The sequence below is a fragment of the Leptinotarsa decemlineata genome, unplaced genomic scaffold (assembly GCF_025532065.1).
Source record: "Leptinotarsa decemlineata unplaced genomic scaffold, Ldec_3_MD MMD2_tig00000008_RagTag_RagTag, whole genome shotgun sequence".
In the NCBI taxonomy this organism is placed as follows: domain Eukaryota; kingdom Metazoa; phylum Arthropoda; class Insecta; order Coleoptera; family Chrysomelidae; genus Leptinotarsa; species Leptinotarsa decemlineata.
In genome coordinates, this window is record NW_027412537.1 from 7,488,765 (window position 1) to 7,515,678 (window position 26,914).

Consider the following 26,914-nt stretch of genomic DNA (forward strand, 5'->3'; position numbering starts at 1 on the left):
CAACATGGACATCCGAACTTTGACAATTGATTACAGCCATCTTGTTGAAGCTACATCTGTCAAATTAGTTGTCATTTGTTCAGTCTGTTTTGCCAAACCACCGTGGATGGACATAGCATTCAACAACACGTGCAAATAATGAAATTGTTTTATCAAAATGGGTGTTTTGACTGGTAATATAACTCGGTTAGACTAATCAATAGGCCTTTCAAACGAATGAAAAATTTTGATGATATCTCACACACATTTCATTTGAATTTGAAGATAGAAAGCACTTAGTGAAAGACTGTATAGTTAATTTTCAAAAGGTGTATAGTAATGAATCACTGAAAATGAATAATTCCAGTGGCGTGCTAACGCTTGAAACGTTTGTTAAGTTTTTCCCAATCATTTAATGCTATCTAGAAAGCCGGCACACCACTGGAATTATTTGTTTTGAGTGAGTTATTGGGACTGCACGATTTTCAAAATGAACTGTTGTTTCTAATAACAAGTATTATGTGTAAGTTTTCTCAAGTTGAATCTATATTGTCTGCATTGCTAAGAAAAATGTTAAACAAGATGGCAAATATACATAATGTATCATAAATGCACCTGCTTTTGGTGTTTTTTTCCACTTCGGTATTCGATATATCTCGACAAAAACCGCAGTTATCTTAGTCTATTTTCAACTGCTGACGTGAATTATTCAATTGAACGAATATACAAGAAGTTTCCTAACTACAGTACGAAACATCAGAGGGTGATTCGTTAAATCGTTTGAAGAAAAAAAGTTCCCATGAACATATGTGTGGAGTTGCATCGTTTCTGAGATGCAGGGCGTTGAAGTTTAAAAAAAAACCGTGTTTATAAAATATCATAAATATCCTCACACCGATTTGATTGAAATTTGCTATAGTTATTTGAAGTAATGAGGCTCTTATTCAGTCCTAACTGGATTGAAATTATCAGGCCCAATGGAGTCTTAATGACACCATAACTAACAATTTTGGGAAAAAAAGGACGACACTGACTTGTTGTAGTTTTTTCATTTTTTAGATTAATCAACTGAAAATATAACTTTTTTGTGTGTTTTCTTCATTTCCAGCTTCGTTTCCGAGAAATAAATTGAAACCACTTTTCATATCATGAACACCTGCTTTGGAGACCAGCTGACAGTGTTGTCATATAGTGTGATGCAATGATTCAATATAAAAAAAAGCAAAACAACAAAGAAAGTCGATGGCGTTCTTTTTTTTCTCAATAGTGTTGACTGTGGTGCTCACTGAGAGGCCTCTGGACCTAATAATTTCAATCTAGTTCGGGCTAAATGAGCATCTTATTACTTCAAATAACTGTATCAAATTTCAACCAAATCGGTGTAAGGATATTTGTGATATTTTATAAATCCCGACCTAACAAAGTTTCGGACCGTACTCAGGAAACACCCTGTATGTATAACAGTTTCACATAATTTCTTCAATACCTATGTTGATTCATGAATACTGTAAAATTCATGATTGTTTGTTAGCTATAAAGTATCGTTACATTCGAATGCTATTTGATTTCCAGAATTCTGAAGTGGAATACAACTACTTTTTTTTTGACAATTATGATTTTTCACTATAAAAATGCGCATCATGTTCTTTCAACATTCTTTCGCCTATTACTCACAATTTATCCTCTTTTTTTCTAATATTCTTTTTAAGTCCACAATTGTTTAATACTCTGAATTTATAATTTTTTGTTGCCTAAATTTTTGTTCTATAATCGTTATAGGATCCTGAAATCTACTAGTATTTATCCTTAATTTTTTTCTTATTTAATATTAACTTAAGTTCAACACTCTAGATTCATTATTTTTCGCCACCTAATTTTCTTTTATTATCATCATAGAACCCTGAAACTTACAGTATTCACCTACAAATTTTTCAACACCCTACATTTCGATATGTGTTATAGGTTATAGGAAGGTCCTAAGTGAGTGGGTCTATCTGTATCTGTAGACTAGGGAGGGTGAGTGTAGACCCACAGCACTTGGGCCACATGTGACCCATTGTACATTCACCAGAGGAGTTGTCCTCCTAGATCATCGTCCATCCTGTCCTTTCCAGGAAGGTGGACAGGTCACTAAGAGACATTTCCTTTATATTGGCAGGTGTAGGCCAAGACTCGCCTAACACACACCCTCTTTGGTTGAGGTGTCTCACGGTGGCCTCCGCGAAAGTTTTGGAAGGTGCAGCGACATTACTGTCGTTGCGCGGCTTCTTCAACCTTCCTGGGATTCCCTTCGTGGAGGTGCACAAGTGAGGGAGCTTTCCTGCAGGGGCAGCCGATTCCTTGCCTTTATTCAAGAGGGAGCTCTTGGTATCCACCGCAGCAAGTGTCCTTGCTGTTGGAGGTGGAGTGGGGGAGGAGGAGGGTGCACTTAAAGATGCTGCCATTCCTGCCTCCTTCGCTTTCTTTCTCCTTTTGGCCTCGGCGCCGCAAATGCGCTTACGCCTTGGCCTTTGTATTACATCACGAGGTGATCTGCTATGTCCACCCTCATTCCAAGTGGTAGTTGGGGTGGACATTTCTGTTCATCCCAAGCCACCGCCTTAGATTGAGGTGAGCACTTCTGTCCAGCCTCGGGATTGGTTTTTGTTTTTGTTGTTTCATTCATGTGCGTTCCCACGAGTAGCAAGGGAAGAGTTGGTCACCTCTGGCAGAGCCCTACATTACCAGAGATAGGCTGATTACGCTCAGTTCCCCAATGGGATCGTTCGTAACCGCATATCACCTTGCGGCCATTCAGCTGTCGGCATGATTCCTTACACCTTAGCTTGGGTAGGTCCACGGTGGCATGTTTTGCAATGGCTTTTGGGGAGTTTTAGTTCCCCTCACCCTACTTATTTCTGCCAACGACCAGGAGTATGGCAACCCCGTCCGTAAGGCTACATTGGCTTCCCGGCAGGGTCTCCAGTCCCAGGCTGTTCCTCTATCCGCCACCTGGGGACGCGCTCGATAGGTAGCCCAACCCACAGGGTGAGTGGGTTTATTCCTATTCGACCCCCCATTGTAACCCGCGAGGGTTTATTGAGGCTTGCACGTATTCAAACTCAACCAAATCAATCCAGCTTCTCAATGAAGCCAATAACCTCATTTGGTGGGTGAGCTTTCGAGTCAGCTAGCAAGAGTGGGATCTGAAAAAAATATATAATTAGGATTTTTATACAGGTGTAGACAGGGCTCCAATAATTTCAAAGTATTTTTCAAAAAAAAAATCATCAATTCATGAATAGAACTTTTTTTTTGTGTTTGTGAAAAATACTTTCAATTTTCGCAGTAACTGCCTCTATACTCTACAGTAGAAAGCTTCAACTGAAACATTTGATTCATGGGTTTCCAAAGTAACTTTGTCCACAACATTTCTACTAATTTCAATTATTAATTTTTTCTCTTTCCACAAGTCAATTCTCATTTGAACAGAAACTTCCGGAAAAACAAACCTCACCCTGGAAAAACATAATTAATACAAGAATTTATTTGATTACTAGTCTACAATTCACGAGATGAACAAAAACTCTGTCAATGCTATTGAAGAGAAACAAAAATGGGAAGGAAGGCCTTGATCGAATGGGACCTGTAGTACCAAACGTTTAGTCTGCAACTGCTTCAGTGCGTTAACTGCGAGGACGGAAGTTACATCTAGAACTATCGGCCGTTGCAGAGACTTCCAAATATAGACTTTTTCCTCACAGTCAACGCACATACCACTGATGATGTCTACCGCAGTAGCTGACGAAATGTTTGGACCTTTAGTTTCCATTTGACCACGGCCGACCAACCCTGATTTTGTTCGCTTTAATAGTGACTAAGGCCGCGAAAGCCTATGTTTTTTTCTTTGAAACTATGAACAAGAGAAGTCTCCGTTGTGAGTCCTCGAGTCCTCGGATTTGAAGTGTTTTTGGAAACTAACGCTTCTGTATACTATGTCTAACGCCAAAAGACCTTGAACCATGGTTTCTTTTATTTTTTCAGATATATGAGAGCTGTTTCGGAGACGAGGTTGTTAAGCAAATTCGCAAAGAGATGAAGCAAGCTTGTGCAAAATGCGCCAACATGGACTCTCCTACATATACCGCTCCAACATACGCCCCACCTACACCTCCGACGGAAGAAAAACCTCAACAAGGCGAAGAAATAAATCCAGATCCAAATTCGGTATACCAGCCTTCGATAGATTCTCACAAATTACATCAAGCAATCATCGCATTCAGACCTGTGAGTAATTAATTAACACGCTTTTATTAGCTTCATCTGTATATATGTATGTATGGATGTTTATTTTTAACTTTCAAGCTCGGGATCTGTATTTGACAGAATTATCGACTTTATTGCTTGATCTATTCGCGGGCAGATGGCGCTGTACATAACTTCCTCAAAATATCGACATTACTGCTTGATCTATTCGCGGGCAGATGGCGCTATTCGTAACCTCCTTGATATATCGACATTATTGCTTGATCTATTCGTGGATGGCGCTGTACGTAATATACTTGATACAATTCGAACTCACTGTACATGTATTTCTTCATTTCAAAAAAGTATTTTTTTATTAACACACGCGCCTGCTGCCTTGGGCTTGGCAGCTGATTTTCAGGCTCCCTCTCCGGAATTGGAAAATATCAATGGTCAATTTTCTAAACAATATACGGCTGATTGATACCAAAGTTTAGATAAAATAAATATAGTTTAAAAAGACTAAAAAACACGCTTTTATAGCATACGAAACTGAAAAATGAATTAAATAAATATAGTTAAAAAAAAACGCTTTTAAAGAACATCGAAATAAAAAGTTAAAAATATATATTTTTTTAAAACAATAAGTAGTGTGAAAAAAGCGTGGGCGCTTTGTGCGCCCGTCGCTCTCAACATTTTATCAGATGGAATTGAAAAGGGGATATTTTAAGGAGAGATCAGTTTTAAAAAACGCTATTTATTTATTGATGAAGGAGATAGTCAAAGTTGTTTTTATAATTTTTTTGATTGAAATTTGTGAATTTTCTTTCATTATAGACCGGGCGTTAAAAGAGAAAGTGTTACCAGCAAATGTCAACTGCCAGCAAATGTCAATTTTATTTAGATCCAATATTTTTTGAATTGTCAATGTAACGTGAGTAATCCTATCTAGAGTCCAAAACTCACTTGAGAAGGAATATCACTGATATATTATGCACAATTATATTATTCAATTCATTTATTATACTGAAACACAATTTATTTTTCAGAATTCCCCATCCCAATCATCCTTCAGGCCCTTCCAAGGACCAGCTAGTTTCTATAATTTACCATTTGGTAATCCAGGCTACCCTTATCCAGGAATGTATTACCCGGGTGTCCAACAAATGCCGTTCCCTCAATATAACTTCCCAATTGTTGGGCAACAATATTATGGTAATAGAATGTCTGTAAGTATTCATGAATAATACTTGAATTGTTGATTATTCATTTACTTTCTTAATGGATATAGTTTTGCGTTTATTGATTTCTAGTTTATTCCTCGGAATAAGCAATGATCCATTACCCACCAGTTTCAAGCCAATCAAATTTGACTCATCACCAAGAAGGCCAACCACAGATGAGCAAATTCCTTATTTTACAGTTGTGTTTGAATTATATTGTCATTCGCAAGAAACCCTTGGGAATTTACCTACTTCAAAATTGTTCACAAACATCTCTCTTAATCATTGAAATAATAATAATAATATTATTGGTGGAAAAAACTACCAAGCACCCACCGCCATCTGGCCAGAGTTTTCAACTCATGGCTGGACGGAGAGCAGCCGATTCCGGATTGATTTGTCGAGGGGCGGACCGTTCTCATCTCCAAAAGCGGAGATTTGTCGATTCCTAAGAATTACAGACCGATAACATGCTTGAATTCGTGTTACAAGTTGTTTACAAGCATCTTATAGACACGAATACTCACCGCAGTTGACTGAGTGTTGGAACGGATATATGAGCAGAGAGGGTCGAAGAGAGGAGTTGCTGGATGTAAAGAGAACCTGCTCATCGATAGATGTGTAACGCAGGACTCTATACAATATAAGCGTAACCTCTCTATGGCTTGGATCGATTACCGTAAGGCATTTGATACAATATCGCATGAGCTCATCTTGCACTTGCTCAGATGCCTTGCGGTACCCGACAAAATAGTGAGATGCATTGAACAACTGATACCACTTTGGCGAACTCGCTTCACCATTACATCCGGTCAAGTCAGAGTCCAAACAGGGTGGGTCACTTTCAGAAGGGGTGTATTTCAGGGCGATTCCGTCAGTCCCCTTCTCTTCTGCATCTCACTATTGCCATTATCCGTTGCGCTCAGAAAGACTCGAGGGTATAACTGTGGCACCCCCGGAAACCGGAGGCACAAGGTCACCCATTTGTTTTATATGGAAGATCGAAATTCGGGATAGACAAATGTGCAATGGTCCATCTCAAAAGAGGACGATGCGGATACTACGGAGAGGATGTGCAGTTCGTAGATGGAAGCCGGATGCCGGAGAGACATCATCTGGATGCCGGAGAGACGTATAACTGTGGCACCCCCGGAAACCGGAGGCACAAGGTCACCCATTTGTTTTATATGGTGATCTTAAACTTTATGCCTTTTGGAGAGAAGGATCTCCATCAGTCCTTGAGGGTGGTGGAAGAGTACACGCATGCTATCGGTATGAAATTCGGGATAGACAACTGTGCAACCGTGCATCTCAAAAGAGGACGATGCGGAGACTACGGAGATGATGTGCAGTTCGTAGATGGAAGCCGGATGCCGGAGAGACACCATCTGGATGCCAGAGAGACGTATACTTACCTCAGGGTGGAATAATGCCACTCACAAGAGGTAACAGCAGTGAAAAACTCTCTCCGCGGCAAGAATCAGCACAAACTTCGACAGATCTGGTCATCGGAATTGTTGGGGAAGAACAAAGTCGGAAACTGAGGGGTTCATCATGGCTTGCCAGGATGGTGTCTTCAACACATTAGTGAAAAAAAAATAATAATAATATATTCATTGCCATTGCCATTGCTATTGCAAAAATACAAAATTACAATTTACAAACACACATATAAATAAATAAGTAAATACATCAAAATTATAAGTAAAATGTAAAAATTAATATCATCACTTAGGTACGTTCATTTGTGGCTGTTACTAAATAAGAAGAAATTATGCATATACAACTCATACGTTAACGGTTCGTTTTGGAAAATACACTTTCTAACGAAAAATAAAAAAATTACATTTTTCAAAATGTAAACCAATGATCGTGAGTTCAAATCACACTGACTGTAGTTAATTCATCTTTTTTTTTAACCATTCAATTTACAAACTACCTAATTGAAATTGAATGAAATTACAAACATAGGAAGAATTTTCAAATTCCTGTTTTAATGTCTCTTCTTATCATATTATTCAAAGATACTACTCTCATTCGGAATAACCTTCACCAATAGATTTAGTTTTGAACAATTATTTCAACTTTTTTCAGAGAGATATGGATGTCAAGAGCCAGTTGGAAATTTTGACTTCAAAAATGAGTGGTAGAGTTCGCAATGTAACATGTGTAATGCAGGAATTGGGATACCTTGACAACAATTTGGAACCCAATTATGTGAAAATTAGTGAAAGAATTACCAACCTACCCGTCAGTGAAGAACTGAGAAAAGACATGCAAGATGGCGTTGCATTTTGTCAACAATTCTCGGTGAGTATTTAAATAGACATTTCAATTTCACTCATGACACAAAAAATAACAATGTAGGTATCCAATATACACGTATATATGTTATGTTAGGATAGGTTCTCAAAGTGAGTGGGTCATTCGAACCTTCCCTGAAACCCGCAAGGGTTTGTCGTGGATCACGTCAATTCAAACTCTGCCAAATAAGTTCAGCTTCTTAATGAAGCCATGCTTCTTTTGTGAACAATTTCACAACTATGAAGATGAGAGTTATTCGGGCCGCGGCGAGGCAGATACCAAGTATGGGATCTGCTGTTTTTCATCTTCTAGAGACAATTTGTTAGGTCTTCCTATCGAGGATAGTTTTTTTAGCAGTTCAATATCAACTTGGAAGTTGCTCAACAAGAGCCAAGTGTTTCCAGAGCCTCTCTTCAATATCAGAGAATATTTTCATTGATTTATGCGTTTTTTGCCAATATATTCGCACGTACACCAATAAGCTGGATGATATCACTGTCCAAAGTTTAAGATTGTATAAACCTGTACTAGACCCTTTAGTCTTTTTTTATCCATTTGTGAATCAACAACTATCTGCTCTTAGAAGAGTTGTCCTGATTTGGATCAGATGATTTTTAAAATCATCATCATTGATTTAAATTTGAAAAAAAATGTCAAAACTCAATCTTTTTTTTTTAATTTCCATAAAAAATAAAATCATGAACTATAAACTAACGAACAAAAAGTAAAGTGATTTTGACAAAAAAAATATATCTAAAAGTTACATTGAAATTTTCTGACAAGATAAAACCAATCAGAGGCAAGTCAATATGAAACAGGTTTTGTCTTATTAGGAAAACAAAATGTAAATTATTTTGAATAATCTATTTGAATACATTTTTCAACTACTTGTTTTACTTTTCCAGGTCAGACTTCAGAATCATTACATTTAAATTAATAATTTCTGTTACGAAACAAAATGGATGATTGAAAAAACACAGAATTAGTTTTTATTTCATATTTTATTGAAAAATCTACCAATCCTGGCTCTTAGTATTTCCTCCTTCCGCAAAATCCAGTCTTCTCTACTTGGTATTAGGAATAACACAGGTTTAAGTTGACTGTTGAAGGGATTAACTTGGACGTCACTCCCCAATGCTGTGACTTTCATAGTCAACCAGTAGTCTGCTACGCTCCACATAACCTTGTTTTGTGTAATTGTCACTTTGCATCATTTTGTACGTTGTCCATCTAGCCTCTCTATCTAGTATTTTTCTAGTATTTCCATGGTTGCTAATGGTGAGGTACAGATAGCACCAGGCAAGCCTGGTACGCTAGTGAGCTTTGTCTGAAGCGTTTTGCCCCAAGTAATTGCATGTTACCTCATTATGGTCTGACAATCAACATATATTCAACATATATTGATTTTCTACAGACCCTTTGACGTGTCTATAGGAATTGTCTGGCCTTGTGCAGAATCTTCTCCAAGAGAGCTAGTTTGTAGATAGAATGTTATTAGGAAAATAAATGATACCGTTGATGCTTGGGGTTTTGCACCTGCTGTATTTACATCCACTAGTCTGGAAACGATTCAGTATGTCTCTAAACACCAGCGCCGGATTTAGACTTCGGCGGCCCATAGGCAGAGCATGTGGTGGAGACCCTCAAATCTTGTGTGGTCAAATCTTGTGTGGTTAACTGTTGAAAGTTTCTATTAAGGTCAAGTCAAAGAAGGGAGCAACTGAATAAATTGGTCAACAAAATGTATTCAAAATTAAACTAGAGGTACCTACAAGCTCAAGTATTTTTCGTCTGGTTTTCACATTAATAAACGTATCGATAATATTGTCGAAGTCTGTTTCCCTTAAAACATCACTCTCTAAACTAAGGAGAGCCAAAATATTCACTCTGTCCTCGGTCATGGACCTTCGGAGTTTATTTTTTAAAGTTTCAGTTTCGAAAAGGATCTTTCAACCATACAATTTGTCACCATTAGTGTGAGACAAATTCTCAGAATTACCTCAACGTTGGGAATGCATTCTTTAACATTATTTTTACACAACAATTCATACATCCATCTCTCATAGCTAATCTCTCCACTTCTCTTTTGTTCAAATTCTTCATAGTGAACTATAAATAGTTTGAAATGTATGAATTCGTTGCCAAGAGTATTATCTACGTCGTCGTAGTTTTCACCAAGTTTTGGCTGGAAGACAAAATTTGTTGATCAGACATAGTTGTCAAATTTTTCATAAATCCAAATCGTGCATTTAGAAGTGAGTACGCGTCTTCTGAAGAGCGGTCATGAGCTGGTCAGCAAATGGAAGGTAGCTTTAAGTTCTAAATTTATCCGAGGGTGACAACTGAACTTCCAAAACTTGCGGGCATTCTAAAGTGGACAACCGGACGTTTCTTTTTGTTTCTCTCCATTTTTCTTCTTCGTAGTTTCGGTAATCAACTAGCTCGAAAGCTTTTACTTCATATTCATTAAAACTGTCTCTTTTATTTTCAATGGTTGATTTTAATGAAGTAAGCAGTGTTCAAGTCCAACTTCGGATTTAGTAGGCTTTCGTTGACTTTTTTTATATGTCCCAAAATATCATCCCAAAAAACTGTATTTATAGCTGTTTCTAACTTTGCCATACCATCATGCAGACCGACAGCTGTTGCTCTTGATTTAGCTGTATCTTCTTCGTAGCTTTAACTTGACATGACCAGCGAGTTGTTGTCGTTCTTTTCGGCACAAGAATAGGTTGGTTGGTTTTTGCTTCTCTTGTTGTTAGTTGAAGCAGTAAAATATACCATACAGCTCTTCTAAAAAATCAAAGAAACTTATTGCTCTTAGACAACAACTGTTGCCTTTTTTCAATAGATAGAGTAAGCGAGACGCCATTTTCCGCCGTTGCTATTGGTCTAGCGTGGTGCGGTAAAATGCGCGAAAGGCGCCATTTGTGTCCATATTTCTTGCTGCTTCATCTCGAACTTTTTCATTGTTAACTTTTCCCGCTCAGAGAAAAAAATAAGTTTTTCGTCCAACTATTTGTAACAAAACTCAGTATTTTTTTGTTTCTACTGAGCTTTTATCGATTTAATTTAATTTTTCTTTTTGTGGTGTGGTGTGGCGGAACTGCTAAACAGACTACAGATTTCTTGAATATATCTGAAAAAAGATCAATATCTTGTATCTTACTCTGATTACAATATCTAGCTGAAAGCCAGTTTGTAATAGGTATTTCTGAAAATATATCCGAAAAAGACTGATATAAAAAGTAGTGTCTGGCTGAGCATATTAACAAATTTATAACATTCATGATTTTGAAAAAAAAAACAGTTCTTGCTAAAAGTTTTCAGCATTGATCACTCAGCTAGCAAAGCTAGCTACTTATCTTATAAATCATGAATCGTCATACATCATCAATATATTCTTATTTATTATTTTTAACAAACTAGAAGCCCTGAAAAGTAGGAGCTCCAAAGAATCACTTACAATTTTCAAAATGAAACCTCACACAATCTGAAAAAAAACTGACGTTTTTCAACAAATTAAAATTTTTATTTTGTAGCAATGTGTCCCTGAAGTAAACAAGGAAAAGTCGCCTTTGTCCAGAGAACTCATACGTCCCATGTTCTTCTTCAAATGTTACAAGCACAAGAAGCTCGAGGCTTGTATCATGAAAGACGTCAGGGATAAGTTCTCAGGAGTAGCTGACGATGAGCTCGAATCAGACATGGACTTGTCAAGGACAGGGAAAGCGATGGATTTCCCGAAGGCTGACAAAGAAAGAGAAATAGACGATCTAGCTTCTTCTATGTACGAATTTTTGTATACCAGTGACAGTAATTTGGATGTGGATGAACTATTTTAAATGAACACAAAATTTCAACGGATAAGTATTAGGCTGAAAGTCGAGGAATTTTATCAGACTGACTGAAGTGTACAGTTGTTCACCAATCCTACTTGAATATCAGAGTGGTTATTCTCATTTGAAATGCATGTGATGTATTGCATCACTTAATTTTTTAGTATCATTATCATAGCATTATTCTTATGCATTAATTTACATACATCCGAGAAATTTGGATTTTTGCAATGAAATAAGAAACTTTTCAGCGTTTTATTGTGAAAATTTGAAGAATGTCGTTGAAATAAATTATTTTCGTAGATGCAGTTTTTATTTTGATATCACTTCCCTAATCGCTCACAACCAGTAAGAAAAATTTTCCGCCTTTGCTTGAGAGAATGGAAACACTAAAAATTACTAATTTACAAAGGTGTAGAATAGTCACGATTTTTCTCAAAAATAAAATTTACTAAATCCTAAGTTTGAAGTCGAAATCAATAAAATTTCGAGATTGAAGTCGAAATTTTATAATGATGATTTTGTAAAATTTTGACTTAAATATCTGAAATTTTGTTAAATTCCGACTTTGAATTCGTAATTTAGTGATTTCCTTCACAAGACAGAAAAGTTGGAACCAACAAATAACAATTTTCTTGATACTAGTTTTTTATTATTTTACAATGGCTCCTTTGCCATTGTAAATACATTTCATATACATGTGTTCACAAAAATACCTACTTGTGTTGTAAATAATTTAAAAACTTTAGCTACAGCATTTCTCAAACAATCTAATAGTCCATCAAACGTTGGACAGTAGTATAATATGGGAATAGATGTAAATATAAAATATAACAGTTTGAAACATTAGGCAACTAAAAATATAGGAGTGCACAAAAACTTAAATCGCTATAAATACAGAGCATTTAAAATGGAATGTATTTCAAGTTTGAGAATTTGGGGCTTGCTTAGCGAAGTTATATTTGAATTTAAAAAGAGATCCATCTTCAAGTAACACATTTTCAAGAGATTTATACACAGTTTACGAAACCGCAACCTGTGTTTCACTATACAATACATTCCTTAGGCTTGTACATGCCGACTAAATATTAACGATTTAGTATGTACAAGCCATACTGACTGAATTCTACGAATTTAGTATATACACCCCTGAGGAAGTTATTGTATGGTGAAACACGTGTGGTAGTTTTATAATCTGCTCACTGGAAAAACAAATAAAATTTAAAACTCAAATAAATAGCTGAAAATAACAATTATATCAAGCAAAAAAACCCTTAAATGAAATTACAATTAAATAAAAATTAAGTAGAAAATTCTACAATTGAAATGAATTAGAAATTTAAAGATTTCAAGCTACGTTACTTCACGACGTTTCGGTTGTTAGTATCCACAACTGTTTTCGGGTGACCACTGGACTATTCCTCCGAGAGATGACTATTTATAGGTCATTCAAGTGCTTTCACATATTTCTCTGTTATTTACAAGTAACTAAATGAACACAAAAGGTTAAAAGAACAAACACTGCATTTAAAAGTCATAAGAGATCACTAATATTGATGATATATTACTTAATATTCCTATATATAATAATTTTGACATCATAGCAAGAAGCGCTTACTGCGCAACCTCTGCTGCAGGCAAACAGGGATGCAATTGAACCCAGGTTTGTGTTTAATAAACTCTACAAAATATAAATAAAACAGAGCACTGAGTCAGATGCTACAGATGCAGTATGCATATATACAGACGGCTCAAAAACCAAAGAAGGCTCAGGATGTGGAGTGTACTCCAGATCACTAAGCCTGAGGATTAAATGGGGAATTGGAAAAAAAACCAGCCTGGTTCAAACATTACTGGCTGGTATCTCAATCGCAACAAAAAAAATAACCAGAAAAGGAATTTCTGGGGAAAACATAACAATCTGCACTTATAGCGGAAAAGTCCTATTAATGAATCGAAGAGGTTTTGTATTAAAGTGTATAATATTTTAAAATTCTTGCAAAGCGCTTTCGTCTTTCGTCAAGAATTTTAAAATATTATATACTTTAATACAAAACCTCTTCGATTCATTAATTCAAATAAGTGTATTCAGCTTTTCCAAATCTTTTTAAAGTCCTATGAGCCTCGAACAGACAACATGTTACCTCAGGGCTAGAACCACCATGATTTAGCCAAAGCCTCGGTGGATAATAACATTATCCTGAGGTGGATTAAAGGACACGAAAGGAGTAAAGGAAATCGCATTGCCGACTCTTTAGCCAAAGAAGTGGCTGGACTAAGAATTTTAGGACCCAGTGGCACCTGTGGCCTGATGACTTTGACAATTGCGGAACTAGCCAAACGTCATACCCATGCTCAATCCCTAAAGAGATGGGATGAAATCAATAGATGCAAACTTGCCAGGGTCACACTTGGCGACCCTGGGAAGCTGGCGCCGAAGAAATATCTGGAAATAACCAGAAAAATTCTACGCTCAACAGTAGGATTTCTGACTGGCCACTGTCAACTAAGAAAACGCCTCCACAATATGGGGCTAGCGGACACACCTCTATGCAGGATGTGTGAATAGGAAGATGAACCTTTCGGGCATGTCCTATGCGAATGTTCGGAGTTATCGTTAATAGGAGAGTTTGTGGCCCAAGTGCTGTGGGCCTACACTCACCCTCCCTACTCTACAGATAAATATACGGATACTCGAAATTTTTCAAGTTTATATATCAAAACATGAATAAAGAATTTTAATCACGTTTCAATCATTTGTACATATCCTGCAATCAAATTTTACCTTCTTTAACCAAGTTTTATCTACCAGATAATGCCAGACAAGCCCGAAACTTCAAACAATATATAGTTCACTTAAAAGATTCAGTAAAAATACTTATAAAAATAGTGTAAAATTACATCAATACTTTCAGTATTTAAATAAGTGTTATACTTTCTAACTTAAACACTTAACAATTATGAGAATGTTTAAATATCACACCAATGTTTCTAATACTACCTGACTTATTGTCATGTTCACACTTAATATTAATTATTGTCTTAGAAAGACTTTCCGAAAAATTGTTATCACAAGAAAAATTAAAAACGACAACTAAATTCTAGTGTAGGTATGTTGATTTGATCCGATACCAATATTCAAAACATGTTTTGCTCATTCAACATACCAGCATTAAAAGTTCAATGGAATATTGAAATTATGAAAAATACTGAATAATGAAAATGAGAGAAAATTTCAAATCAAGCTATTTTTCTTTATCTTTTTAATTTTTTCATCAATCATCCTAATTATTTTATTTTTTCATTGCTTTGGTTTTTATTGTTTGCATATACTTATTTTAAATTAACTCCTTTTTTTACCAATATCAATTAATTCAACTTCATGTTGTTTTTTTACAAATTAGCATTCTCATATTTTTTTAATTATTTAATTTTTTCATTTTCATTTGTTTCTTTTTAGATTAAATTTAGATCCAATTATTTTCAGTAGTTTTGGTAATTTCAATATTTCATTAACATTCATTCTATTTTTCCAACACAATTTTAGATGTAAAATCGAACCTGCAATATTCACCAAAAACATTTTCAAGTGCTTTCTAACAAACTAAGATATCAGTATTAGATGAGTCAAGTCAACTAAATTGTTTCAAAATGTATACAAAATCAACTAGTTAACAATCAAAACTATAACAACAAATTATTTGCAAATGAATCTATAAGATGGGCTGTAGAAAATAAGAAAAAATATAAACATTGAAATCACAATTTTGCAATTTTGAATTTAATGAATAGTTAATTTGTTTTCTAATGAAAAAAACTACAAAGTTTAAATGCTTCTGAAGAACAAATATTTTTTCAATCAAAATTTTGATTGTGTGATACATCAGTGAAACTATCTCTAAAAAAGCTAACATATGATGAGTGATTCTTTCCAATCCACATAAAAAAGTAAAATTAGTGACGGTTTTTCTTCGACGAAATGTTGAATTAAAAATCTTTAAGCACCTTCTTGTATGGCTGGAAAAGTAGGAACAAAAAAAATTTTGTTTTTTCATATCTCCTTAAATAACGTAATAAAATAACGTAACAAAAAAACGTAACGAAATTGTGCGATTTTGGTTATCTCTGATTGAACTGATTTTGTATATCTCACGGTTTACAATTTCCTTATACTGACCCTCCTCATCATAGTTATACATTGGGCTATTTTATCAATGGACCACTGAAACTTCACAATTAAAAAAACTATTTTGTTCATGTCATATGGACACTCAGTAGCAAAAACATTTTTGTTCTCACTTTGTTCGACAGAAAATCAAAAAATGTTTTTGAACATAATATTTGGTTTGCCCTAAATTGATAATTTTATTTGTTTTCAAAATTGAAACATAAAAAGTTTCTAAGAACGTATCCAGATCCATTAGGTATGTGCAGTTTTGCTCAGGCTCTACCTAAGCATGAATTTGACAGTGGGGGAAGCTCACGCATAAACTAGATCAATAAAAAAATTCAACATGTGCAACTATTTTTGATCACAAATATTTGTTGAACAACTGATACTTTTATAAAAATTCACTACAATACCACATTGATATTGGAAGTATAGTTGAAAATTAATGAAACAATAAAAATGAGTCCAAAGTTTTACCCATCAGGTTGTTCCAAAAGTTTTGTACATTTTAATGTCATATGTTTTTGTAGCTCCATATCTCAATATATATGTAAGGTTGTAAATCATGCCCGAAAGAAAATAACGTCGGCCGCCACTGGTAACCATAAACCAAACGTGACGTAGCTAAGAGCGCGCGAATGTACGATGATTCCCCGCCACTCTAGAAGCAGCGAGAATAATGCTACGAACTTCAGTGAATTTTCTATGATATTGTATTATGATATTAAAAGGCTAGCCACGAGAATGTCAAGACAGTCAAGTGAACGTTACAGTGCGGTACGCAAAGTGATCTAGTAAGGCGATAGACATTCAAATAATAGTTGAAGTTTAGTTGAAGGGTTTGTTGTTTTTAAAATGAAATAAAGTTAAGTTTGATTATTCACTGTAGTCAATTATGGTCAACCCACGGGGAAAAACGTAACCTTATTCTTCTTTGTCGAATTCAAACTGAACCAAAATGCTGCTGAAACAGCCTGAAAAATTTACCAGGCATTTGGCAATAGAGTGTTGATGAACGCACTGTTTGACGTTGGTTTGCAAAAAGTCGTTCCGGAGATTTTTGCCTCCAAGATAAGCCCTTAAGTGGCCGACCTACAGTAATCCAGGACGGTGGATTTGAGGACCCTGGTGAAGAATGACCCATCACAAACGGTGTGTGTCATGATGGAAGAACTGGATGCCAATCGGCTATCATCTTTTCAACCACTTCGGTACAACCTTCGCCAATCAGGGCCAGGCAAAAACTGCTTTCGTCGACTTCGTCGCAGCCCGTGCAACCAATTTTTATGCAGGTAAAATTAATCGACTGGTGTTACGTTTACAAAAGTGCACTGATTCAGATGGCGCTTATTTATTAAGATATTAGTTTCAAGAAGACTCCTAAAATGGAAAAAACTTTCAAAACAGCCTAATAGAAAACGAAACTGTTTCAGTAGTTTATGAGATATAGATTATTATGGATAATTCTCATTATTTTAATATATATAAAAATAAATTTCAAAATTGGTAGAAAAGTTATAAGAAAATATATGACTTCTACCCTTAAATTTAGTTTCTGATGATGATGTAATCAAACATTTAAGAGAAGTCTTCACAAGAAAACACTTCTCAATTTTTTTTAAGTAATTGACTGCCTACTTCAGTTCAAAACTGATATACACTGGAAAGTTATTATGGAATGTCAACAATTCACCCGCCATTGAAATATGGTATCACATATCTATAAAATTCGCAACCGCGACACCTGTTCTGCTATACAATAACTTCCTCAAGTGTAAACTAGTTTACAATGAACTGTATTAGTTTCTTTATTGTTTGATTCAGACAGATTTCACATAATTTGACCAATACTTTAAAAAAGCTTGTATGAAATGGTATGAAATACTCAAAACATTCATCTTGAAAGCTTCAAAATTCATATACAACATTGTTACAGGTGATGAAACGTCGATAATACCAACAATATTTTGAGAATTGATGCGAACTGATACTCAGAAGGTCACCCTTGTAGACATGCTCAATCCAATACATTTCAGCCCAATAAATGCTTTTGGCTAAATAGTAGTCCTCTTTGAAGTACTGTCAAACCCAATTCATTTTTCTTTAATCTCAACCAGACTTTTGTCTAGAACCGGTACAAATTTCAATAATTTAGCATAGCTTTTAATCAGCTGCTTCCAATAGCAACTGACATGCGACAGTTTCAAATTATTCCAAATCATACTGTACCCGTTCTCGGCAATTTCTTTCGCTACCTCATCGTGGTACATTGCGAATTCAATGAGTTCTCGGATTTTCTCTTTACTAGAATTAGCTTCTACGGGAATGTAATGAACCCAAGGTTTCAGAGCGGGGTAGAAAAACTCCTGCCATTCATTTCCTACGTGGAACACTAGAGATTTACACAGGAGGATGTGTTTGAATCGGAAGCTAGCAGCAACGCCACGGAAGTTGAAAAGGTACTTGTATTTGCAATGATCCTCAAACGATACTTCTTTCGCAGGTGGGGCATGAAGAGTATCCTAGAAGATATTTCAATGAATTAAAGGTGAGTGTCAAATATTCATCTTTATTTTTATTTTCAAGAGCCAAGTATATATATACATACATACATACATATATATATATATATATATATATATATATATATATATATATATATATATATATATATATATATATATATATCCCGCAGTTTCCGCCTAACAGAACCAACAAACAGGGCAACAGAATTGAGGGAGACAACAAAGGCTCTGCGACAAAATGGCTACGGACCAAAGATCATACAAAAGGCCATCGACAGACAAAGAAGAACCAAAAAAACATCCACTAGATCGACAGAAGACTCTCCACACGACAATCTGTGACACTACCTTATGTCAAAGGTGTGACCGACAAAATCGGGAGAATACTAAGACGTAAAAACATCCGGACAACCTACAAACCGCACAAAACGATATCCAGTTGGCTGTCCAGACCGAAAAAGAGAATTTCCCTAGAAAACCAAGGAGTATATAGCATCACATGCGAGGACTGTGGTCAACAATATATCGGTCAGACCAACAGACGTATATCTGCCAGAACCCAGGAGCACAAAAACTCGATAAGAACAAAACAAACCTCCTCTGCCCTCTTTCAACACCATCTACAAACAGGTCACAAGATTAATTTTGAGTCCACAAAAGCAAGGCCTCATCAACAAAAGGGATGACTCACTAAACATCCCAAGGATTTGGAAAAAAATTATTAAAAACACCAACAAAGACAACCACAAATTGATAATGAACCATCGCAAGTAGGAGAACCGCCAGAAGCCATTAACAACCCTCAGGTAGAAAAACAGGTAGGAGAACCGCCAAAAGCCATCAACCCTCAGGTGGAAAAACAGGTAACAATTCCATACAACTTACGCAAGCGAAACCATATAAAAACACCACAAGAAGAACCTAACATCAGTTACACCTCTCGAAGCGAAGCAGTAACTTGTCTTGATAATGCCATGAGATGATGGCGAAACGTCGACTATCGTCGACGTAAGTACTTTCTGATCATTCCCATATTGATTTCAATTTAAGAGCCACCGGTATACAGCCGTTTCAGCCTATTGGGCATCGTTAGTACCGGGCAGGCGGTCCTCGATTGAAGACAAAATGTGAAAAACCACAAAAGTACTTGATAAAAATAGCTGCGTAAACACAAGTGAAACATAAGTGGAACCACCAATTGGTGTGACACCCAAGTCAACTTGCCAAGTTTATACCGGTAGGTGTCACAAAAGTACTTGATAAAAATAGCTGCGTAAACGCAAGTGAAACACAAGTGGAACCACCTATTGGTGTCAACTTGGCAAGTTGACTTGGGTTTATATATATTTACCTGTATTTGGGTTACATGTGTTGGATTTTTTCTACGTTCACTGTTTCTAGGTATGTGTATTGTTTTGTGAAATATATTGAATGTTAGGTCTTGTTGTGTTTTGATTTGTATTTGTTCCTCCATAAGTGAATTATGACAATAACCTAAGTTTGAATTACATATAACTGCTTTGCAATAAATGTCAAGAGCTCGGATTATCTGCAGCATTGACTGCCTACTATTCAATCATCAAGACTTAGTTACGTTATGAGATATTATTCTGAGGCTTGGCAATTGGGTGCTATTGAAAAATGTATTAATCTTACAGATATGAGCCCTGAGAAGTATGCATGAAGTAAACTTTTAAGTTGGTCAACGGAAAAACAGGTTTTAACAGATACTTCAACAGATCATTTCTTAAAAACAATAAGATCTTGAATATCTCAATATTTTTCTGTACGGAGTTCACTTACTGCATCTGACTTCCACGCTTGATTTTTTGTATATTTGGCATCAACAATCGATGAATTTTCTCGAGACAAAAGTACAAGAGGATCTCTTTCAGCACTTGTTCGTGATCCTCTGAAAAATGCCTTTGGTATCTTTTCGAGCCAAGATGAAGAATTACCAATTGTTCCTAGTTTCTTCCTATGATTATCCCATCTACCTAAAATAATTTGGAGGAAATTAATATTTCCATAATCTCAATCATGAAGAGATGTCAAAGAAACTGAAGCAAATCAAGTTTTGCAATTTTTCAAAACTTTCAAAGTAGGAGTCCAATTGAATTGTTTTTTTATTTTATAGTCAGTTGTTGGCATTGCCACACTCGACTTGGAAGTGCCTTATCAAGTCAGTGGTGTGGTTTCTTTTTCTTGAAAAACAAAAATTTTAATGCTATGTGGATTTTACCATTAGCCGAGTGTAATTAGTTTTTTTGATCATACTTTTAAAGTGAACCCCCCTTTTTCATTACGGTTTTTGAACTATATTTCTATCTAAACTGGTTGGAAACTTATAGCCTATTGAATGAAGCTATAGTTTGAATCAATGTTTGACACAAAAATTAAAATTATCTGATAAGAAACCATCTGAGTATTTATAGAATGAACTAAGGCGGTACATAAGGTCTTGTCAGACTGCTCCACAAAATGTTGCTCTTGTTGTGGAATAGAACAACATTCCCTAAAAAATGATTGGAACCTCATCAAAATAAAATTGCCAAATTTTTTGAAGTACATTTTTGGAAAATGATGAATTGATACTTGTTAAACCTCCATCTTTCTAATCAACTGAGATAGAAATATGATTCTAAAACCAACCCATAAAAGGAAGTTTACTCATTAAATTAATTATTTGAGAAAACAACACACTATTACATGAAATGGAGAATAAATGTAAATCAGATTTTACAGTTAGAAATCAGGAAGTTTCAAAAATAGCAAAATTTTGGATGGACCAGTTTTTTTTAACCGTCAGTGTATATGAGGATTTGAATCTATTGACATGAAGTTCTATTTAATATCATTATTGATGTGAAAGGAGGAAATCTGTGAGATGTAGAAAATTCACCTATTCCTCTCGGATACAAGCTAATAGCTGGACCTCCTTCCCAAAATGACCAAGCTGGATACATAATATCGTAGTAGTCAGATGTTTTACTGAAGGAAAAAACAGGTCCAAATATACCATAATTTTTGTGAATTTGAGGCCAATCTCTGGTGTTCACAATGAACTCAACATCTGGTAACTTGGGTAATAGTTTCAGTAAAAAATATTCAATTCCTGCACAACGAGCGGGAAACATGCAGTTTTTTTCACGGAAGAGACGGTTTCCTATTATTTGATATTTGGTACCCCTAAAAAACCATTGATTATAGAACAATTGAAAATTTACCAAATAAATAAAATTAAATACATAAATGAATGTACAAAAATAGTCAGAATAGAACTTTCCAATTTTCAGTATTCACCGAGGTATACACATACATATACAGTTACACAATATAATAAATTAAATTTACTATAGTCTATACACATGTCACTAGGTACATTTTTAGTATCCGCTTAAAATTTTGGTGAGTAAATAAAAAAATCAGTTCAGAACTATTGGGTAACAGTAAATCAGAATACTTCATAAGCGGAATCATAAAGTTATCTTTGAACTTGGTAATTTAGCATGAATAGAATATCTTCATATAAAATCATCTTTGTTCTTGAATATATGAATGCATTCTAAAAAAAAAACATGAAATGCAGGAAGAGTTCAATCTTTTGAATAATTTCCCACAGCTTTGTGTGCCTGAAATGCGAGGACTTTTTTTGAATGAAAAAAAACATTGTGTGCTTGTATGGATCAACAAAACTCACCTAAAATCTCAATCTTGACTCAAACAACCTATAGTAAACATTTAGTAGTTTTCAAACAAATAGTTTTGTGAATTTAGGGTATTAAAAAGCTATCACAGTAAGTGAATGTATGTCAATCAACGTATGTATATCAAAAAACTTGATAATTGAATTTTGTGTCATTAGATTGTTGGATTTAGCTGTCCTGAACTTTGACTCTTTCATCATCAGAAATTTTTCAAGTATTGAGATAAAGTAAGTTCAACTTTTCAAGAATATCATTGCACTTATTAGTTTACTATTGGATTATTTATATCAGAAACAATTTCAGATGCATCATCAGTTAAATAACTTACATTTCTAATTCAAATTATTGTACAATATTGAGCAAGAAGACTTTAATTTTTATTCATATTTTATATTTGTCATTGATAATACTGACATATTGATATCGGTTTCTTAATAAATATTTTATCCGATTATTGACAGCATTCTGCACTCCATAATTTTGTAAATTATGATCAAGAAAGCCTAATGTCCTGAGATCACTTGCATTATACCTACTTTGTTTTGACTCTTTCAAGATCCTCTTTGGATATTCCACCTTTGAAAACTTTCAAATCATCTGCAATAACATTTGTATGGCATGAGCATTTAGATTCATTGCAAGGGATGTATTCTCCCTTCGCTTCTTCCAGCAACTTTAAATAATGGAAATGCTTCGAATTTGCCCCTACAAGAAAATAATTGAAACATATATTTTCTTCGGAACTGTGTTCAGAACCATACCTTCTGAGTATTTGTTGAATTTCTCCAGGTGCTGTTTGTGGCAATTTTCATTTTTGTTTAGGCATGATTGGTTTTCAGAAGTTACTTCCAATACCGCGAAAATGAAATAAACAACTGCAAACAACGAATGAAACATGGTCAACGTTCAACATTTATATATTTCATTGACAATTAGCATTATCACTTTCATAAAGTTTATAAAGAATTGAAAATTTTCATTACTCCAGTTAAACTTGTAAAAAGCACCTACGATTTGACAAACTGTGACACAGAACAACAGATACAGAATGGTACACATTCAACAGAACAACTGTGACAGAAGACAGAACTGTGACAAAAGTCAGAAAATAATGTATTAGAACTGACCTAAAACCGTATCATCAGCGTAAAGGGAAACTTTTACGTGATTGAACCTAGGAAGGTCGCTCACATATAGGCTGTAAAGTAATGGAGACAGCACAGCCCCTGAGGCATTCCAGCTTGGATTTCCCTGACAGGGGACAGGGTTCCTTCTACTAGAACCTGAAATGTTTTGGTTTTCAGAAAGGACCTAATCCACCGAACCAGGAACATAAATTTGACTGTCTTTCTGTTATTTAACTCAGAGATGAAATTTTCAACCAATTTAAGGGCTTGCAGTTCAGTGGATAACTACGATGCTCGGATTTGACTCTGGTTTTATATTATTATTAACGAGCGTTGCTTGGTTTCTCTTTATCGCATTACCTGAACTTGTTTGTGTAGCTGTGAGGACACCAGATTTTATTGATTTCCATTGCCTCTTCTTTTCTATTCAAATTTTCTTTTTTTGAATTTTTGTTGCCTTTCTATATACTCGTGGATAGTAATTTTGTGTTTTATGGAGTATTTCTGATTTTCGAATGAGATATTGTGGGTGCCTTGAATCATGTTACCTTCAACTAATAACTTCACCCGAGTTCAGATAGAAACTAATTGAAAATTTAAAATACACAATAGAAAATGCACCAACTCTTTAAATGAACATGATAAACTATCAATTTCTATATTAAAAACCAGATTCGGAAAAGGAGAGAAGAATTTAATTCTATTTGGTCGGTCAGTAAATTGTTAGAACTCTTGAATCTTTTTATTTCTAAGCACCCCAAAAATGGTTCCAAACCTTTTTCTTCCAAATATAATACTTCATAGTCGTGGTTAAACTTATGCCCTTCTGTCTAAAGATGGTTTGCAAGTGTGGAATTGGTCTTCACATTCAAGAAACTACTTGAGTTACAATTGAGTTACCGTTTTGATATTATTGGGTAAGGCCAGCCAAGTAAAAAAATGAAGTGATTTAATATATTTTTAAAGTCAGTTTTCATTTAAAAAATATAGTTTACTTATATTTCTCTTTGTAGGCAAGTTGAAATTATAAAAATTACAATAGTAATGAAGTTGTTTGAAGTGTCAAAGAAGTCCTCCGACTTAAGAGGATAATGACCAGATTTGAGTTGTATACATTACTAATTATTATTTTTGTTATATTGACATATTCTTTCGGTGAACAAATTTTAACTTATTTATAATTAAAATTACAATATAAAGTGAACGAGGAAAAATACATTTGAAAAAATTCAAATATGTAGAGATTTAGAGATTTAGTTAATTAGTTTCATACAAAGTTTTGGACGACAGAAAAGTTTGGAAAATCAATCAAAGCTTAAGCAATAATGTTTATTATTTTCTGTCTAAATGAACAATAGATTCAATTAATATGTCCATTATGTACAACATCATACACACCCACCGTATACAAAAGTGGACTGACGGCAGCAAGTAGTAAGCCAGCCCCTAGCATTGGCCTATAAAGAATCCATGCAGTGGCAATTACGACTAGTGAGACTGATATTGCCAATAAGACGTTTCCAAGTGACATAGGGTCTCCAGTAATGAAACAGTCCAAAACTGGCATCTGAAAAACTACCAACAAACAAATGTATAGATGACAACTATTTTCAGAAGTATACATACATAATATTCGTAGAAGCTTGGCTAGACACACAGCTGAAGCATATAAAATAAAAACTCCCAGACCTCTCAATTTCCATGTTTCCAGACGAGCATCAAAATGTTCAGCTGAGAACATCTGATTAATGTTAAGGTTTCCGTGTCTCAGCAGAGCTATTTTGTGACCTTTTGATGATTCGTACGGTACCAGAACCCCATTCTCTTGTTTAGCAATGATGGTAACCTATTCACAATCGCAATTCATAATACAAAATATGTATATATAATATAATTCTTCATCAAACATACCGCTTCTCCAGATGCCCCAGCATAATAAAATTGCACTCTTATATCTCCTACTTGTGGATTCCATATGTCATCGCAGTGGTAATAGATTCCCATATGTAATTTGACATCCCTCCGTTCAGGTCTTTCATCACTTGTTACTTCTATAAAATCATTGAACTTTTCTATGATATCATTTCCAACTTGTAGCTGTCCTAATCTCACATCAGAAGCCAAATATGTGATTGTTTTCAATGGAATATCTCTAAAAACGGCATTCTTGAAATGTTTTTTTTATATATTATTAAATAAATAGTAGAATAAATGTTATTCATTTTATTTTTCATACCTGGGGTTTTCATGTCCATGTCTCACATAAAAACTGGAACTGTCAACCAGTCTATCTCTCCATTCTGTTATATAATAATAATCATTGATAGAATACTGTGCCCCTCCAATTGTTTCATCATCATCCCTTGGACTGAAATAAATACTTGTAATAATGATAATATGTAGATGAAGTGTTCTGTGATTTTTGTCCTATTTGTCCTAATTTTATTATAATATTTTTTATCCTGTGATAAAAATGAAATGAAAATACAAAAACAACACTTTGCTAATCGAATGATAAAAAATCTTCATCAAACCTTATGTAGCTTGTTCAAAATTGCCACATTCACGAATCAACTATTGACTGTTGTGTACCATTTTATTGTGATAGTTTGGTAGTTTGAGTAAAATATGTGAATAAGGTTTTTCAATTTCTTACGGACTTGACCGATACTCTATTTGAATCTTTGAAAAATACAACAGCTTTCATTAGATAAAGTATTCTTAAACACATTTAAGGAGTTTCAATTCAAAGAGTACATGCAGAAAAAAATTGCAATATCTGAGCCATAAAACTCAGATCAAGCGACAATAAGATGAGAGCACTGCTGAGCACTGTGGATATATTGTTTTATATATTGATGTTTCCAAACCATTCTTTGAGTTTTTATAAGAGGTGTTATTGTAATAAAACAAATGTAGTGTGTTGTGTAAGGTGTTACTTATTTTATTGGTTTGTATCGTTTTAGAATCATTCAACATGAGAAGAGAAAAGATTTATAGGGGACGTGCTGACATGAAATGAACATATATTTTGTTTCCATAGTTATGAATGTTGATAGTTTATAGTTGTTTGATTTAATAAAACAATATTGGAAACTATTGCAGTTGTAATTAATGTAATACTTATTATACTGCATATAGAAAATACTACAAGACTATATTTGAAGTTTGGTAACTGCTCTCTGAGTTTAAAAATCTGTTATTGAGGATGTTGCCAAAATGTTTAGATAGCTTCTCAATTGAACAATCTTATGCATTTTCATTTTATTATGCAATGCCTCTGTTCAAAGTATTATGAACTTTATTGTTCATATGAAAATATCTAAACAATAACAACGGTACCTCTCTGACCCAAGCAAAAGTTGATATCTTACGTTCTTTCCTCTACCCATTGATACATCTGTACCCGTCTTTTCAGTTTTACAGCTTGTATGGATATTCCATAATCGAACTCTGTTAATGGTTCATCAATCTTTAGGTTACCACTAATGTGCACCACTTTTCCATCATTGTTGTTATCAAGTTGGTCATAAGGACTCAAAATGATGGCATTATTGTAAGTTTCATCCAGAGAATGGGCATGATGAACAGCTCTACCCTAGAAAAACCCGTAATATTTATTTATGCACCCCTCTCATAAGATTTTTTTTCTAACCTCATTCCACGTTAGTAACCAAACGCCAAAGAAAAATAAGGAAATTCCTATCACAGAGGTTACCCAACTTCTTTGAAATTCGTCTAATAGTTGGGCCATTTCATTTTTTGAATTTTTGATTTTGGTAGTGCATTTTGTTACTGCTTTTGCAAAATTCGCG

The 26,914-nt window shown here is 34.7% G+C and overlaps 3 protein-coding genes across 4 annotated transcripts in view; 1 reads left to right on the forward strand and 2 right to left on the reverse strand.

Annotated features, from left to right (window-relative positions):
* Positions 1–11,873, forward strand: part of LOC141480685 (uncharacterized) — a 37,242-nt gene extending 25,369 nt beyond the window's left edge. Inside the window, exons 3-6 of the mRNA XM_074170952.1 lie at positions 4,003–4,245; positions 5,253–5,432; positions 7,521–7,736; positions 11,273–11,873. Coding sequence (XP_074027053.1) covers positions 4,003–4,245; positions 5,253–5,432; positions 7,521–7,736; positions 11,273–11,575 — 942 coding nt within the window. The 3' untranslated portion in view covers positions 11,576–11,873. The remainder of the gene's footprint in view (positions 1–4,002; positions 4,246–5,252; positions 5,433–7,520; positions 7,737–11,272) is intronic.
* LOC111515105 (O-glucosyltransferase rumi homolog) lies at positions 10,407–23,014 on the reverse strand. 2 transcript variants are annotated; one of them, XM_074170951.1, is made up of 6 exons: positions 22,734–23,014; positions 22,509–22,677; positions 21,168–21,454; positions 20,069–20,262; positions 17,970–18,262; positions 10,407–10,869 (listed from the first exon to the last, which is right to left on the reverse strand). In XM_074170951.1, exons 1-6 carry the CDS (start codon positions 22,867–22,869, stop codon positions 10,803–10,805), a joined length of 1,146 nt encoding a protein of 381 aa, XP_074027052.1. In that variant the 5' UTR covers positions 22,870–23,014; the 3' UTR covers positions 10,407–10,802. The 2 variants fall into 2 exon arrangements, with proteins under 2 accessions (XP_074027052.1, XP_074027051.1); XM_074170950.1 differs by lacking the exon at positions 10,407–10,869 and having other exon boundaries at positions 16,795–18,262.
* Positions 23,015–24,414: 1,400 nt separating this feature from the next.
* On the reverse strand, positions 24,415–26,888 carry Tmem43 (Transmembrane protein 43). Its single transcript, XM_023171339.2, has 6 exons — positions 26,755–26,888; positions 26,474–26,697; positions 25,336–25,467; positions 25,011–25,251; positions 24,726–24,945; positions 24,415–24,674 (listed from the first exon to the last, which is right to left on the reverse strand). Exons 1-6 carry the CDS (start codon positions 26,851–26,853, stop codon positions 24,460–24,462), a joined length of 1,131 nt encoding a protein of 376 aa, XP_023027107.1. The 5' UTR covers positions 26,854–26,888; the 3' UTR covers positions 24,415–24,459.
* Positions 26,889–26,914: the final 26 nt, after the last annotated feature.